A 19558-nucleotide genomic window follows, 5' to 3' on the forward strand; every position below is an offset into this window, starting at 1 on the left:
CCTTTCAAATATATCAAATTATTTAAATAAATAAATAAATAAATAAATAAATAAATAAATAAATAAATAAATAAATAAATACATAAATAAATAAATAAATAAATAAATAAATAAATAAATAAATAAATAAATTTGAACAAATTGTAGCGTAGCATTAAAATCATAATAACCATTGCTGACGGGCGGATTCGAACCAACGATATTGACATTACCAGTCTGATGCTCTAACACTGAGCTATGCCATCATCTAGTAATGAGGGTCGAGTTTTTAGCGTATACAGTGTTTGTCTGTGAAAATGCCGCCTCGTGAAATAAATAAATATAAAATCTCAATTTTAATTTAAATTTATTTGATAATTTTCTAACCTATGTTTTCTTTAGAGCAGGGACAAATATTTCCCTTTTTATCCAATTTGGCCGCTAAATAAGAATCTACTTCTTTTATTACTGATTTAATTCCGCGATTTGTTCCATTAAGCAATATCAAAGATTAATGTCAAGCATCTCACAACAGATATTTAGTTGGGTTAGTGGTTTTGCACAGTGCTTTTTAACCGGGTGGTACCGAGATCGATTCCCACCTCTGCCTGCAATTTTTTTTTTTCAAGACTGGGAAATAATAACCTGACATTCGCCGCTGACATTCGTACAGGATTTAGCCACACTTGAACAGGATTTAGCCAAACAAAGACTTAAGCTTTTTAATAATACTATACATAAGTATAAGCTTATTATCCTCTTCAACAATAGGATTAAAGATTGGTGCTTGACTGGAATTACGTGCTAGTGTCATTGGTTATTGTTAAAAGGCAATAAGGTGTGTATTTCCTCTGAATAGGAAAGACTCTCTACATCGAACCATGGATGTTGGTGGTTCGAATTAAGCCCGATCCTGACTCCACTTCGCAGCGGTATGCGATGCTGCGATGCTTTTCAAACATCTCAGCATCGCGCGATGAAATTAAAATGTACAGGTGGAGTCAGTATCGGGCTTTAGGAGAATGTATCTTCCAAACCCAATTCGAAATGATGCGCTTGAGAATTCAACAATATAAATAACGGTAGCTCTATTATAATACACATTAATGTTTTAAGCAGATAAAATTCCAAAATATAATACGTTTTCTGCCTTTGCTTGTCACGTGGTAGGCCTATGTTGAAGTTGCGATTATATTTTTAAATAAGTTTCAGATGAATAACAACAAGACAAGTGGTCGAGTGGTCTAAGGCGCTAGGCTCATAGAGTACTAAGCGAACCCCGCCTCTGCCAAACTTTAAAAGAACTAAATTAAAATTTGACTTTTTTTAATTTCATATTTGGGAAATGTGACTGGGAGAATTTATGTATGGTTTGTAGTGGTGTGATAGGACATGTACTTCGGCGCGGTCCGGTGACTAAGTCTTTATTGGGCGTTTTATCGGCAGTCAACGAGTAATGTGTAAAATTGGGAGAGCGAGAGGTTTTGGCAGGCCGAAAGAGGGGTGGCAAGTAATTTTTGGTAGGCTGAAAGTGGGGCAAGAGCAATTTTTGGCGTACATTTATCCGGTGGTACTCAAGTTTGGTTTGGGTGGGGGTGTACAGCTGAGAATGTGAAAGTAGACCTATCAATATACTAATTTTTCAAGAAATTTGAACCCATCTATCATAAGTCAAAAATTTCCGCTAACTTTAACATAAATTGTCTTTATTAGTTTACAACTTTTGGGGCAAAATTGGGCTGTTTTCGGACAAAATAAAGAGAATATTTTGAAGAAGGGACCCACCCATATCCCAAAATTGGCCTTAAAAAGGAGTAATTGATATACCCAGGAAAGCTCCTGATATACCAAAAGGCCGAAAATGCTACCCATGTTTGCGGCACGTCCATGTATGATCATTTGTACTGAGACCCCCGCGGTACATTTATATGCATGGGTCACACTTTTAAATAAAACTTGGGGCTGAGACTATTAAAGTTATATACCTGACTATACTAGAGTATGGAAACGTATTATAATACTGCTATATTTAAAAGCGAGATTTTTGCACGTGCAAAGGAGGTTGACAAAAGATTTTGGCACGCCATTTGGAAATGTCACGTTACCCCCGGTTTATAAATATTGGACAGTCCCTATCAACATATCTATGTTTATATCAGCTGTTCTGATGTTTATGTCTGAGTTCTTCGCATTGATGACTTCATGAGTATGGAATACAGATAATTGAAATGCTCCCCTAGAGCGTCCATGATGAGCGATTTGACTGGCTTTTTTTGTCGGTATTGAATTTGAACATGTTGAATGGACTTTTCATGAAACCACCAACCTCATAGATATGCTTTTGTCATTGACGGTGATCATCGATCACTTTCTATGAGTTAAACTGGCTTATAGTTCTTTCTCTAGATTAAAAACACCGGCTGTATATATTGCCAAATTGAGTTATCGTTAACACTTTCTGCTCTTGGAGCACTATGGGTATGTATACTTTTATTGCGCTCTGGAGCAAGTGGGAGCAAACTAACATTTTTGATATCATCTTATAGAAAATTGTTAAATTAAATCATCACGAGGTGTGGAGGAGGAGGGGAGGTTTAAAAGTTTTATCAGTTGCAATAATTATTATAATACATGCATGAAATGAACAACATGAGCATATGCTCCAGGAGCACTCTATGTTGCCGTGTTGACGATAACTCAATTAATCGTATTGCATTATGTTCTCAGTGCTCGTTTTTTGCTTGTTTTATTTTTTGTTTTTTTGTGAGCAATTAACATTTACGTTATAATCCCGGGTTAGATACGATATCAGCATCAAACTTTTGTTTGTCGTCTATTTGTGATTATATTATATTAACTCTATTATTATTATTATTATTATTATTATTATTATTATTATTATTATTATTATTATTATTATTATTATTATTATTATTATTAATGTTATTATTATTATCATTATTATTATTATTTTAACAATAATAATTTCCACCCATCTATAACCAAAAAAACTATTAAAAAAACACCAAAAAATTAAAAAACCAACCCAACAGCAACACAAGCACAAACAAACATCAAAATTGATTGCTGATGATAAAATAAACAAAACTAATTATTGGTAAATCCCGGGTAAATATCTTTTCTTGTGTCCAACAACCAACCAATCGCGTGTCATGCCTCTGTGGTCGTGTCAACTTAAATTCCAGAAACACTTCCAGGACGCAGTGTGATGGAAAAACCTGGCCAGTGTGTTATCATTCACCCGGTAGCCAATCGAACTTTGCAAACTATTAACTATCATAATTGGGTCGATAAATCAATAGATTTGTCTTCACTGACATAATTTTTAAGATAGCAGAATAACAAATATTCTTTTGATCAATAACAACAGAAGTGTCTACATGTATTTTCTTTACCGAGGTCGAGCGGTTTCTAGAAATGAAATTATAGACAAGGAGCGTATCTCTTTTTTGCGTTTCGTCATCAGTATGTCCGCTGATCATTTTCGAAATGAGAATTTTGACACAAACATTGACATTGTAACACTGAATCTTCATGATGATAGTTAAACATTTACTGTGCCTGCAATGACGTTGTTCAATGGCGACTACCGTCTTTTAACACTGGAATCGATTTCTATCTCTTCGATAGTATTTACCAAAGGAAAATATTTTTGGATCATTATCATCGTGTGGCGATACACCATAATATTTAATGGATACACTCTCTGATGAAAAAATGTGTTTGTATCATCCTGCATGGTTCCGACTACGAAAATTGTTTAGTGTGGAATAACAGTTTTATCATACCCGGTTATCATCTCTAACTATGGAAATATAAAAGTTTCATCTTAGCGAACATCTAATTCATTCAGCATCACTATGATTCGGGAAGATTCTCATGATTCTATTCCTGTAAGCAATAAGGGGAGATATTCCCCGGCTATAGCTAGAAGAAATTTACGCAAACTTGAGAGAACTATAAGCGGCCCTATTTTATTACCATCAGCTTCATCTTCTAGAAGTAACGGTGCTGATCTTCCGCCTCTTATTGGAGCACCAGATGATCCTTCTTTCTCACGTTATTCCAAGCATGACAAACCTGGCATTACAGACAGTCCCATGATTACACGTCGTGGTCGCCAAATAAAACCAATCCTGACGAGACAAGCATCGGAACCACAACTTTCTCACAGATTCACAGATCTTAAACTCAAACCAAATCCACCCGATCATGATTCTCCACGATCCAACGGATCAAGCACATGCAATTCACCACGGATGGTGCGAACAAGACTGAGCAAATCTGTTGAGTGTTCTCCAGTAACAGTTCGGAGGACATACCCTGGTGCTTCTACCTCACCATCAACCCCCATGTCTCCTTACTCTCCTATGTCTCCTTTAATATCAAACGAAATACAATTTACAAGTCCTACAGGAAGTGAACCGAATTCTCCTATGGTTAAGAAGAGACATGGTGGATCATTGAAATTAAGACGTGGAAGAACTACCAGTACTACTCCTGATGTTAGTCCTACTGGGGACAACAAGAGACACTCACTACCTGCCAATTTCACAGGTATAGTAATGGATTCTCTTACATGTACAGCGCGCGTTAATAATCACATATTTTCAGTGAAATCATAATTAATAACTTATTTTTGGTAATTGTACATTTATTTAGCAGTTCCCTGAATTGAGATGCGTCAAAGTCTCAAAATACAATGTATGATTAGCACTCTCATCAGTTTTCTGTGTTGGGGTGGGGTGGGGTGTGGGGGAGGAGTTGTGGGGATAGGGTGTAGTACTAGTAAGTTAGGATCTAAGTATTTTAAATGTATTAAGGGTATACGAGGTACTGTTGGTCGAAGCAGCCAAAAAAATCATATACTTTGAAAACTTGCTTAATTTATTGTTGTTAATGAGTTATGTACGTTTTACAAAAGTGTTGTTGTTTCAGCCCTCTTTACAACATAACTCAAGAACCACGGGACCTACAAAAGTATATCTGTGATATTTTAATTCTTCTACACGCTCGCTATGAATTGAGCAATGCAATTTTTGCTAAAACTCACTATACCATTCGCAAGATGTCGCGAACTACTTTTTTTTGGCTGCTTCGACCAACAATACATCGTATACCAAATGTATTAAGGCTGCGTGTAATCCCGGTGAATTTGTGCACATGCAACCATAATGTTTCTGCTTCAAAATCGACAATTGGAAAAAAAATGCAATGATCTGGCGGTGTTCTTTTATCATAAGTGGAATCTTTTCAATATTATTTGCTTTTTATTATTGATCCTTTCCCACTGAGTTTTAACTCAAAAGCTACTAACATTCTAATCAACATGCTCTTGAATTCGTACAACAGTCGGTATGAGGAAATCGCATTGTGATTTTCATGCTCCTTAAGCAATATAGTCCATAAAAGGCCTAAAAGGGTTACCCTTGAACAAGTTCTAGATCTTATTTGCCTCAATTTATGGTGTTGATAATGAAAGACAGGTAATCATTATCATCGATCATTATTGATTCATGCCAACAACAATTACCCATAATTCATTTTGATTCAATGCATGGAAACATCATGGGGTGTGAGCAGATCAATAGCCTCATCCCCAGTTTTCTTTGTAAAAAGTCAGATTTTGGTATCAGAAGAAAGCTTATAAAATATAATTACCCCGATCCCGGGGCTCGTTATATTTTTCTCAATAAAGTGGTGAATTGTGGAAGTGGAAGTATACTATGTACTATTTTTTGTTTAAAAATACGAAACTTGTGTAAAATCTTAACCAACCTATTCTATTAAAACATGGAAAAGGGGGCACAATTTTATTTGATGATTTTAAGGTTGATTCGAAATGTTTATTGGACATAAGCAAATGATTTGCCAATACGTGAACTTATGAAACATACATGTATTTACAAAAATAGTTATGCTTGAAATAAAGAAAATAACAAGAAAAATTATGAATCTTAAAAAAAGGAAGGAAGCGGACGGGACGCGGTCAACTGTATTTATTTGTGTTATTTGGTCCTACATGTATCTACATTGCTGAATTGCTGTCAAAATTTAATATTTTTATGTTAAAATTAGTGTCAAAGTGTTAATAAAATTGTTTAATTTTAAAATGGCAACGAAATTGTGCGTTAATAAGGGAAAGGTGTTAAGTGTTGGCAAAATGTTGCTCAAATAGTGTCAATATATTAACATTTGTTTTTAGAGTGTACCCAAAAATGTTCGTCCAACACGTCCAAGACGTCCTTGGTGTGGTGCCTGTTACACTCTGTTAAACATTTAAAATAATTTGAATCGCACGATCAATTTACTCTAAATAGTTATTTCATGCAAACTGCTGCTTCTTATGAATTGCAAATGATCTGAATATCTTAATTCGGTGTTATTTGATATCAAATTCTGATTAACATGATCAAAGACATCCTTTATAAAAGTGCACTCACTTTACGCAATATTCAAGGGCTAAGGGGCACTGCATGCATGACACTGTTTGGGGATAAAGTAGGCTTTACGGTAGTGATTATAATATTATTAGCTTTATATTTTACAATTCTGTCAATTCATTTACTGTTGATTTTTATTTCAGATTATTCACCACGAAATGGACTTCCTCATCAAATGAGGGTTGATGAAATAACATCTTTTGAACATTCACATCATGTCGACAGCATCAAAGAGTCATTTAGTGCAGTTGATGACGAAACAGGCGAACCCATAATGGATGTCACAGCTAGACTCCGTCATGACTCAGGAGGACCCGGGGACGAATCGTCAACACACAGTGTCACAAATCAATCGTGTGATATGCTCTATGATATAGCTGAAACTCGTGATGAGACCGCGCTAGATGAGACATGTAGTACTAAATCTGAGCCTCCACAGTCGTCGGGGGATGAAAGTGACAATGAGAAGAGTTTACCGGAATATCAAAAGAGCCCATTATCCACGAACAATAGGGTGAATAAATGGCTTTTAGGACTCCAGCCTTCGGAGAACACTGCTTGTGATCCGTCTAGGACTGAGAAATTGTTGCCTGATATTCATTCATAAAATAATGTGAGGAGTATTAATTTCTTTGTAACCAGCCTTGGGTGCTGGGCAACTAGTGACTAAAATGAAAGGTCTACAAAATTCTTTATACCAGATTCTTTACTAGTTTTGAATCCATAAATGGACGCCCGGTAGAGTCTAGAAATACATAGCCGCTTTCGCCAAACTAACGTTTCACAAACATTTAGCGGGCATTTACGAAAATATTTGACAAACGTTTGTGATCGCCAATTGTTTGCCAAACGTATGGCGAAAACGGCTGTGTATAAAGGATCATAAGGTCATGAGGATATATAACTTCTTTCAGAACTCGACATCTTACAACTAAATTAATTACATGTACAATTCAGGCAAATAATAATTCGTCAACAGGTATCTTGTAACAAAATGTTGGCTTCCAGGTTGTAGACAAGTTGACAACTCTACATGTAAAATAATTATGGCTAAAAAAGGCTGTTTCCCGTACTGTGGTCTAAAAACCTAAATGAGAAATGCCGTTTTTATTTTATTTTCAGAGTCAAGATGTACGTGAAATCACTTATTGTCAAATCAATGCTGGTTATGTTGGTTAGATATGAGAAAAATAAAATTATAGGAACATTACAGATTGATTTTCATAGGATGCTTAGTGATATCATACTGATTGTAAACAAAATATTTCCGACTAAATTGGTTGAAAATTGTTGTCGGAATCAAGTATTTTGTTATGGATTTCTCAAAATTGAATAAAAACAAAAAGCGGCAATGTAAACTTACAAAACAGAGGTGTACTTTATTAGTAGTGAAACCATGTGTGTCGGTCATGTAAGGTCCCAGCAAACACACAGCGTGTTACAGAAAGGTTTGAATGTCGAGTTATTAGTACTACACCCCTCGATAAATTTGGATCTATTTTTGCATTTTTCTCAAAAACTTATAACATAGTGGTAACAAAAGTTATATATATTATAGGGGCAAGGAATCCAATTACTACACTGGAATTTCAGTGACCCAAGACAAGCGGTGTATTATGATAACAAATAAGGTACCGCTAGGATGTACCTCATTATTTTCCTATCATATATACTGAACCGCTTGTCTTGAGTTACTGAAATTTCAGTATAGTAATTGGATTCCTTGCCCCAATAATATACGTAACCTTTGTTACCAGTGTGTTATTATTTTTTGAGAAAAATGCAAAAATAGTCACAAATTTACCACAGGGGTGTAGTACCCCTTAAAGGGTATTACGTATAATGTATAAACGTTTTAATAACACTCATAAAACATTTTGAAAACGTAATGCAAAATATTATAACAGAATGTTATTAAAATTTAACTTGTGACAAAGTACTTTGATAAACTGTCTATGTCCAAGATATTTTGACAATAACGTTTTAAAACCGTATTCATGATCTTTATAACCCGACATTTAAAAGGGCATTTCGTGATCCACAGCCTCATCCCCCACTTTTCTCAAAAAAAGTTGAGATTTTTATGACACTGGAAACCTCTGGCTACATAATGTTTATGTATACACAAATTTTCTTGCAGATTAATTCGTTTAGCAAAGATATCGTGAAATTTGAATTTCGTTCTGATATACCAGAACGAAATTACAACACATTATCTATGGAGCAGTGCAATATACACATAATCATGCATAACTCGCAAACGCAAAATCGGAATCAACTGGAATTTTGGGAATAACCTTTTTTCGTGGATATCTACTGACAAATGTCATAAAAAGAGGATGCTAGGATCACGAAATACTCCTTTAAATGTTATTTAAAAAAGCCGTTTTGAATAAACGTTTTAAGAACAGTTTGCTGGGAAGGCAAGTTTACCAAACCCGTGACCCGGGTTACTAAACTCAAGGTAAATATAGGAATCCGCGTGTGTTTAATTTTAATTTTTTTAACATTCGGCCGAAGCCAGGCTAAGCCCAATAGCCTGCTCAGAGGCTACTAGGCCTAACCATCCGAATATGACGGGACAGGGATATGGGAAGAGGTCCGATTTTAGATGCAGGAGGAAAACCGGGGCACCCGGAGAAAAACCTGCGAGGACGAGCATGGATCGGCAACCAAACTCACATGGGCACCGCGGGGAATTGAAGTCCGGCCACAGTGGTGAGAAGCGAGTGAGAAGACCATTACACTAACCCACCCTCCCAAAGGGAAGAAATGAAAACACACGGGCTTTTTACAAGCTTTTACACGCGATCACCCAAATGCCCAACGTTCCTATTTTCAGTCTATAGATGGCCGATAGCATCAAAATAGCCTAACCCTGCATGGACGTCTAAGATGCAATCGTAGATGTCTAAGATTGCATCTTAAAAGTAGTTCTTCGGGTTGATATGATGATCAAATTTTAATTTTCCCCAGAGCATCCTGCGCACATAAACGTTGAAAAAAGCAACAACAACAACAAAAACCAAAAACTGAGTCACAGAAGCACGAATAGTATACAAAATATTGACTGCTATGAGGGGCATGGTTATATTATAGGCCCAAGGTGATCTCAAAACCGTGCTATAACCCGAGGCGCCCATAGCATGGTTTTGAGATCACCAGGCACGCTGGAGAAGAGCGGAAGATTATAAATCTATAGGTTTTAGGTTCGAATGAACCTAATTCAACCTAGAGAACTAAGTATAATAACTTTGATACCTATGTGGCTTTGTATATTTATTATAAATATGCATTTCTGATGCCTTCCGCTAGGAATGCGACGAACATCATTCAAACCTAATACCTCCGCTCTTGCCTCTGTGGCTCAGTTGGTTAGAGCGTCGCGCTGTATTACGAAAGTCGCCGGTTCGAATCCGGCCAGATGCACTGGGTTTTTTTTCAACGTTTATGTGCGCTGGCTGCTCTGGGGAAAGATTAAAATTTGTTCAAGATTGCATCTTGGACGCAACCAGAAATCACGATCAGCAAATCATGTAAGTGTATATTGACCAATGAAATCTTAGACGTCTAAGATCATGAAGACTATAGACGCCTATAAGATTTCTTGGACGTCCAAGATTGACCATTTACCACGACTATATAGTAATAGATGGTATCGAAATTTTCTCTCAAAACGTATACACCTACACAGTGTCGAAACAACAGTTACACTGTAAATCCCTAACTGTAACACTTTTTAAACACATTAGGCGTTTAGTCAAATTGTTATTATTTCTACATGTACCTTTTTAGGAATAAAATTTCATTTTTGAAACCTATTCTCTTATACATCACATATCCAAAATAAAATCAACACCGTCCCTTTGGTTTACAAGTTATCACAATTTGAATGTATATCTAAACGCATCCTAAATACTTATATCTGTCCTAAATACACCAAACGCTACCATTTAGCTAACGACATGTTTAGAGATTAAACATCATGTATATAATCTAAACACAAGCTAAACACCACTGTTTATAATATAAACACACGCTAACATGGTGTTTAGGATGCGTTTAGATACACATTCAAAGTGTAATAACTTGTAAACCAAAGGGAGGGTGTTGATATTGTTTTGGATTTGTGATGTGTAGGAGAATAGGGTTCAACATATGAAACCTTTTTCTGAAAAGGTAGATGTATAGATAATAATACAAAATTGGCTAAACGCCTAAACGTGTTTAAAAAGTGTTACAGCTAGGGATTTATAGTGTATGTAAGGTTATCGATTGCAAGTACTAGTTTATTTATAACGGTGAATTTGAGGAAGACCTGCCGCTTAATATTAATTTCGCAGGCTAACACTCAACAGTCGGTAAGATGTCATCGAGAGCTCTCATGGACGATATCCGTCCATCATTGAATCAAGGTATAATGTCCAAGGAAATTGTCTAAATCCGATAGCCAAGAATTGGTACGCTTTAGTAAGTTGGCTAATAATCTTAGGCGTCTTTTGATGCTAACAGTCATCCATATTAGCATGATTAGTCTACTCTTCATCTCAGCTCACGAAAAGACCCCTTACACCTATTTTTCCCGCTACACTGAAAAAACAAGCATATCATATTACACAGCTTGCGGAAAACTTACTCCATGATTTTTATATAAACTAGTTCACCCGTAGCTGTGAGAGCAACTGGTTCACGTTAAAGACGAATCCAAAGAGCCAAGTTATGGTCAGGATTTGGTCGGCCATTACTGGGTCCCCGCAACACCAAACGGGTGTTGTGACTGCCCAATTGGGTGGATTAAAGCCGCTTAAAAATCGATGCTAGATTCTTTTGTGTTGTAAACTGTCATCATTATTTTGTCTACGTGTAACACGGGTGATAGAATGCAGTTTAAAATACCCTCCAAGGCCGCATCATTTCACATTTAAAAAAAAAGCGCAGCGATTTTTAGTGCGCTACGCACAGGCACAACGCCTATCCACAAGCCTCAGCACACTTTACAGGTTGTCGCTGACCACTACGGCCCCACATCATTCCACAAATCATTAAACACCAAATCAGGGACTTTGCTGCTTCAAGAGCGCACACCCTAGACATTCCACAAATAACCATCGCAACCAGGATCAGCTCCCCGAGTTTCGTACGGGTTACGACGAGACAAATTAACAGTGAGTTCCTTGTCCAGGGGAATTTCAAGCTAATTCAATTTTTCCACGTGAGCGTACTAGGCACCGCCAGGGTGCGAACCCGCAACCTCTCGCACCACAGTCGAACGCCTTATCGATTGAGATAATTTGACCATTTTAGGTGAGATTGAGCCGACGGGGACCCACCTATGGCTGCCATTGAGGTGTAGGAATGCGTGAAATTGGATTCGTCTATATTGAGGATTTTAAACCACTTTTAACATGTTTAAGCCCGATTGGGCATACTCTACCATTTGACCTCCATATGACCTTTGACCTCAAGTGACCTCGGTTTGATTTTGTTCATGCTCCCATAATATGGAGAATTACTTTTCAGTCTAATCGGGCGAAGTTTAAAATTTAGCCCCTGGATGACCTTTGACCTCGGATGACCTCAATTATATTTGTTACATGTTCCCATGATGCAGGATTCCACCAAGTTTAAGCCCGATGACCTTTGACCTTGGTTGACCTCAATTTTATTTCGCACATTATATTCCCCTGGTATCAAGTATTCCACCCAAGTTTGAAATCCACAACCTTTGACCTTGACCTCCGATGACCTTTAAGACCAGCCGAAGGACATGCTTTTCCGGGTACCTATCCATATCTGAAATATCGATCGATGCGTCGAAGCGTCGACCCACACACACACAGACTTTGCTCATTATTTTAATAGCTTTGTGCAAATTCTACACGAATTGTGTATTTTATTAGTAGCATCATGGAAGCACGAAGTATTGTTTTTCATAGCCTCTATTAGACTAATGTGCACCGTCTCAGCACTTCATATCGTCAACGATCGATATTACACAGATGGTAATATGAGCTCTGAGTGAGATATGCATGTGTGGATGGAGAAAGTTCACTGACATCGACTATATGGGAAGGTGTGGGTTTGAGAGAAAAAATGGTTACTATTTCATATCATAATCGCATCAAGTTTGGAGGAACATTATTTAAAAAAATACAGCAACATAATGTAGTACATTAATATTATGGCAACACATGACTATATGCATGTAATTTTGAAGCTGTATGTATATCTTCAGCTGTGTTATAACAGATAACTTCTAGAAATGCTGCACTGAAACTCACTGGGGATTTACGTCAATTCCAACACTATATGCCTCTGGCCCCTTGGGGCCCGACGCGAAAACCACGTAGCATCATTCAGGGATGTTGTGCGGTACCATAATCCGCCTACATCTCCGTCCATCGCAGCCAGGAGCAGGATGAGTTCTCGTGCGGGCAAGTATTTATAATGAATAGGCTATACGTATAAGAGTCCTTGCCTAGGCGAATTTCAAGTTGCTATGAGTATCTAAAAAACTGGGATTAAGCTGTGCTAGTCGGGTTAGGATTATCATCATGATCATGATTATGAACGTCATAGAAACAATGTGGTGGGGGGTGGGGGGCTGAGACTAGTATACTAGTCTCAGGTTTGGGGGGGGTATTTTAATCCACTTTGAATATATACTTACAATGATTGTAGTAACTCAGTATCCCAGCATCAATATACCGAAAGAAATCAATTTATTTGATATTTTGATCCATACCTTTTATACGCCATAAAGATGTTTATGTTTAAGTAAACATGAAGCGTCTTGATGACAGCAGTAAGTCTCTGGATATGTTTGGAACATAGTATGCTAATATATGAACGTTTTCCAATAATATTTATTTCAATCATCTCCCTTCCTCTCCATTTGCAAGTTTTATCCGTCTACATATAATTCTCTTTTTTACTAATTTTCACTTACAATTATCATTTCTAAATACTTTCTTTTCTAAATTTCCTTCAAAGTATTTTCGTTACATAGCTCATATCCAACCTTCGGATACAACAAATCAATTATTAATAAAGCCAAAATTGATTCCGCCTTCGCTATCTTAATTGGAAGGCCGGAGCATATGACCACCAAACATTTTTATAGATTTCAAGTCACTTGAGATGTGACTTGCTCTCCACTTTCTTGATCATTTCAGTTTGCTCTCAATCATTATGTAAACATCTCAACTGAGAAAATAGCAACTCTTTACAAGTTACTGACAACCACGTAAGGATGAAAATATGCGGCGGGCGATCGTATCTCCACATTGGTCACGTTGGTGGGTTCCGAAGTTATATCCACGCAAGAAGCAACAAGAACTGGTAAAATAGGTAATGAATTGTATATAATACGAAATTGCATTTTGACGAAGATTGTTACTGTGCTTCTGCAAGGAATCATGATTAAAGACACGGAAGATGATGGCGAAAATACAAGTATACTGTGCTACGAACAAAAAGGACACTTGAGGTACCGTACCGTAAATAGTTCGTTTGTTAAATTGAGTTTGTTGAAAATGAACATAACGTATATGAACATAACGTATATGAAGCACAAAGATTGATCTAATTTGGTAATTAAGCGAATACTAATCAGTAAAATAATCTAATCGATAATTTATAGAGGTTTCATAGTGCTAATGATTTGTTGTAATTATATAAATGTGGCATGGAACATTGTCGTAGCTAATGGTGTCCGTTTGATTTTATTAAGCCAGGGCAGAGCACTTTGGCCTTAACTCACCCCGCACACCCCTACCAAATCACCAATCAGGATGCCTGTGAAATTCAGTGTTGGCATTCTTGGAGATGACTTGAGTAGAAAGTCACAATTCAAAATTATACGGGATGAGGTGGCACGAGCAAAACTATTTAGTCATAGTAACCTATGTCTTTAATTTCACAATCTACCATGCTATTGTAAAACAATAACCCATCATTGTTCATTGTTCTCATATGTCGGAAATGAATCCAAAGACAACACTACATTATATTGTCTGACTCGTCTTGAATTACCAGAAAACAATGATGCGACCTTGCATTGACACGGTACTTCTACCAGTTGTATCTCAAGTTTCCCATGATGATATGCTAAGAGAAACCGTGTTAAAATGAATATATTCAGCACATTAATGTTGCTGGGAAGAAAAGGACATTTGAACCAGAGTGTTAGACCACGATTGTAGCATAGATTTATTTTCACTCTTACAGTCTCACATTATTATCTGCATGCTGACTTAATTAAACACCTTTAATCTATAAAGTATTTAAGTACAGAGAAGCAATCCGCATTATAGTATTAGATGGTAGAACTTGCTTAAATATATTTCCTATATGAAGAGCTTATTTCCAAACCATGTTAAGTCCACAAACACGTTTCTGATTTACCTGTGCGATATTGCAATGGGTTGTGATGCTATGGGTATTATAATTTCAGTTGGATGCACCGTTAATTTACAAAGCAAACAGTGGATGGGTGCACAGTAACAATACTGTGTGAGGCCTTTGTCTCACAAATGAGAACAATAGTCTGCATATTGTTAAGTTGTGGTAAATAATGGCTTGTTGATGGTACAACTCATTGTTGCTAATGTCAAACTTGTCACAGTTATAGTGATTGTATCACACAAGTAATTTGATAACGGGTCGAAGTATGAAAGCCACCATGATATGATATAAAAATTAAGAAAAACGTTTCGAATGTATAATACAAATAGCCTTTTAACTGTAACCCAACCATACGGATTGCCTCCCAGCAAGCATTGCAAGTCAGTTAAATTGTTTCCTGTACCTGAACATGTTGATTTAGCTTTTACCAACAAATGGTAGTTAAACTAATTGCTCCGAACAAATAATTCAAACAAGTCACGTGACTATTCAAAAGACTGTAGGTACTATTCATAGGTTTGTGTCTACAAAGAGAGCAAACTGCAGTTTATTTGTAACATCATGATATATGTACATTACACGGCCTTGTCAGTATGTTTTCCTTAGCAGCGACTGGTATCATACATATGTCATTTGTGTGTTTTAAATTTGCAGCAACTATCATCACTGAATTTGTTCCATTTTTTTTCCAGATAGGACTGACATTGATTCTTGTTTCGAATCAAATGCATTGACTCAACGAATGATAACAAAGCAAAACTCTGAAGGGAATATATAATACCTGCCGTCTATGATCTCGGTTTGACTCTAATGTATAGAAGAATAACATCATCATCTGATTTGGTTCTAGTCCAAGTATCAATTCAAAGCACAACGAATGGTCCCGGAGAAAGGGGGAAATGTCACTGAACAATGTAAGCTAATGTAACATGCCGGACAGTTTGAATTTACACAGCACAATATTTTGGTGACTTCATGAGGTCTCATGATTGTTGATTACCATGATTATCTCGACCACATTCGACAAGGTGTCCTACCAAGATGTTATAGTTGGGATTCATTATGAAACCTTTGAAAAAGGTCTACAATAACATTGCAAATAAAGGAATATATAGATGAAAGACGTCATGATGTTAAAAAGAAAAGACCCCAACGATCGAAAGTATTCATCTGAAAATCAACAAATATCACAGCGTCAAATGATTGTGCCAAAATTGACTTTTCAAGAAGAAAAATGTCTGCCGACTTTGGGGACCATTCCCAAGTCATCAAATGTAAGCACCAAATCGGCAAGAACCCTCGATCGTTCGAGAGCTAAATCATTAGATTCTGGTAAAAGAATACTTCGCCAAGCAAGTGCCAAATCAGATAGCAGTATCACTAGAAGACAATCTGACAGTGCTGTCAAACGTTCACATGCACAAAGAACTACCCAAGGAAATTAGGCGAAGATGAAATACATTGTTCTTTGAGACTTTTGGACATAAGGAGCCAATCTGGAGCTGAGAGTATCATTTCTTCTAAAAGTGCTGGAAGTGCTGGAAGCAAAAAATCAGGGAGTGTCGTAAATCAAAGGAAAAAAACTGAAAGTAAGTTGAAAATGCAATTGTACGTTTACCATGTTTACGTAGAAATGTTTGCAAAGTTTCAAATGTACCTTTTAAGATACACTTGAAACTTTGCAAACATTTCATTCTAAATATGTTGCATTCCATTCCATTTCATCCCACTTCACCTTTCTATTGCATTCATTACATTACATTACATTACATTACATTACATTACATTACATTACATTACATTACATTACATTACATTACATTACATTACACATTGTACTGCATTGTATTGCATTGCATTGCTTTGTACTGCATTGCATTGCTTTGTACTGCATTGCATTGCTTTGTACTGCACTTGTGATGTGCCCTGAGTAATTTGATTTAATTTAATTATTTAACTTTGTTTACAAGCTGAAAGTATTTCATGAGATGGGAAACCCCCTTGTACGTGCAAGATAATGGTGTGGAAAGTCGTTTTGAATTCCCCAAATTATTGTAAACAAAGTCAGAGCTATGTTTGGAACTTGGAAAGCCCCAGTTCATTATTGCACCATCAGGAAAAACCCCCAGTAAGTGATGTAATGTGAAAGGTGAATGTGTATAATTAATATTGGGAAATCCCAAGATTGCAGCAATGTTGTGAAAATGTGATTGAAGTAATGGTTTATTAATAGATGATGGGATTTTTTGCATGAGTACTGATATAAAAAGCTTGAGGCTTTTGTTGGGACTTTACAGAATGCCATGGGAGATTGAAAACTCCACATGTGTGTGATGGTCTTCGTGCTTCAAAAAAAGAAGTACATTTTAACCAGTTTATATAGCCAATAATTGAGCTAATTTTAATACAGCAACGAAGAAGACAGCGAGCACACAAAAGTGCTCTTCCTCATCAAAGGATTAAAAGTTCTTCTGTCAAATTGCTGGAGTTTGCTGGGTTTGTGAAGGCCACGCATCTGTCAAAAACAGCGGAGCTGTGTTAAAGAAACCTGTTCCCTGGGAAAAGAGAGATTGGAGAAAGAAACACCATTTTTGGAGAAAGCAGCGCAAGGAGATATATTTGTGGAGAAAGCAGTGCAAGGAGATATATTTGTGGAGATAGCAGCGCAAAGGAGATTGGAGGAAGCATCATCATTTTCGTATGAGGATTTTATACGCAAGGAGTTATAAACGCTAGTGTACACTGGACTTCGCTAAGCTTCACAGGACAAGTGAATAAGGATATATTACATCAGTCGTCCAGAACATTACAAGAACTCTAGGATCACCAACAAGAAGACAGCTGGTTAAGTACCAATAGAGTAAAACTGTCATTGTGTGATTTTATTGTATATGCGATATTGTTATTATATGTACCAATCATACTCTGTTTTCAATTAAAGACTAAAATTTTGTTAGCTTAAACAAACAGTGTATTTGTGTTGTGCATTCGTGTGAGTTCGGAAAAAAGGTGATTTTGGCCTTGAGTCAAGTACGACTCGTAACACACTGTACTGTATTGCATTGCATTGTACCGCATTGGGGTGTTTACATAACATTGTATTGCATTACATTACATGCATTGTATCATATTGATTTTGTATTAAATTGTATTACATTGCATTGCATTGCATTGCATTGTATTACATTGCATTGCATTGTATCATACATTGCATTGCATAGCATTGCATTACATTGCATTGCATTGCATTGCATTGCATTGCATTGCATTGCATTGCATTGCATTGCATTGCATTGCATTGCATCGCGTTGCGTTGCGTTGCGTTACATTGCATTGCATTGTATTGTATTACATTGCATTACATTGCATTACATAACATTACATTACAGTGCATTGCACTCCATTGTCACTGACTCTTGATGCCGATTTGCGCTGCCTACCCAATGTTTATTCCATGTGCGGACTTGACAACAGCTTGAAAATACGTGTCTAACATTTTTGGTCAACCAATTCCACCCACTGATTTCTCTTACATTTCTATAAAGTAACATAATTATAAAGACAAATCAGGCATTTAAGGGACTCAGTTGTCTCCATGGGTTAAGGAAATAGAAGTAAGCGTTTGAAATCAGTGGTTGGAATCAGAAAGGTATTGCTAAGTCTGAGGTTGCAGGGACACGTGGTTGGAAGTATGCACATGTACATCACGTCACGTCACGTCACGTCACGTCACATCACATCACATCACATCACATCACATCACATCACATCACATCACATTACATTACATTACATTACATTACTTTGCAAATGCAATGCATTACATTAACTTCCACTGAGATGACAACGCAGGCAAAATAGGCTATAATTCCTCCAAAATATCTATAAACAATTGAAGATTTAGCTTTTTTTTGTACTTTATGTCTAGATGTCCATTCGTCTTTGCCCGTCCACGAGTCTTGAATATATTGAGTAGTGATCCAATCAAACAAGACTCCGAACATCATTGAATGTTTCGTATATTGAAACTTTCAAAACATGAAAACGTGGGTACAGGAATATAATGTTGCATGGTTTTAGAATTCTGACAAGTAAATTTACATTGAATTTCATATTTGTCTTTGCAGTGATCATTTACAACGGGAAAACCAAGAAATGGAATTCAGTTGAACCTCTTATTTCAGCGGAGAGTAACGCTGTAACAGATCCAGCGTCATGGCGGACTCGATCAGCGAGCAACAGAAATGGAAGAGTTGGGAAATATCACGATACTGCGGAAAGTAAACCAGAGAGATCGAAAGGTTTAAAAGACCGACAAACAGTTGGCAATGAAAATAACAACGAAGATGAACTTGACGAGGAGGAAACACGTGTTTTGAATGAGAAAATACACAACTGGCTTGCTGGACTTGACGCAGATGCATCGGGAAGTTTCATGAGAAGAGAATTAGCAACAGCATATGACACAGGAATAAGCTGACAAAACATTTCGATCGGGCAAATCATTCAGGTTTTCAGGTTTTTTTCTTCTAAATACTGTTTCCCAGTGGCGTTAACCAGATGGGCAATAGTGGAGGCCAACACAGTGTCATGGTTTGAAGGGTCCAATAATTTGCAACTCCTGTTGCAAAGGCGTAGCAAGCGGGGGGGACAGGGTGGACGAAGTCCATGGGCCCCGAGAGTTCAGGGGTCCCGAGTACAAAAGCGAA

The 19558-nt window shown here is 36.9% G+C and overlaps 1 protein-coding gene across 1 annotated transcript; it reads left to right on the forward strand.

Annotated features, from left to right (window-relative positions):
- The first annotated feature begins 3399 nt into the window (after positions 1-3399).
- On the forward strand, positions 3400-8863 carry LOC140153473 (uncharacterized). Its single transcript, XM_072176237.1, has 2 exons — positions 3400-4557; positions 6587-8863. The coding sequence occupies exons 1-2, from the start codon at positions 3861-3863 to the stop codon at positions 7048-7050; spliced, it is 1161 nt and encodes a 386-aa protein (XP_072032338.1). The 5' UTR covers positions 3400-3860; the 3' UTR covers positions 7051-8863.
- The last annotated feature ends 10695 nt before the right edge of the window (positions 8864-19558 follow it).

Source organism: Amphiura filiformis, chromosome 1, assembly GCF_039555335.1.
Source record: "Amphiura filiformis chromosome 1, Afil_fr2py, whole genome shotgun sequence".
NCBI lineage: Eukaryota > Metazoa > Echinodermata > Ophiuroidea > Amphilepidida > Amphiuridae > Amphiura > Amphiura filiformis.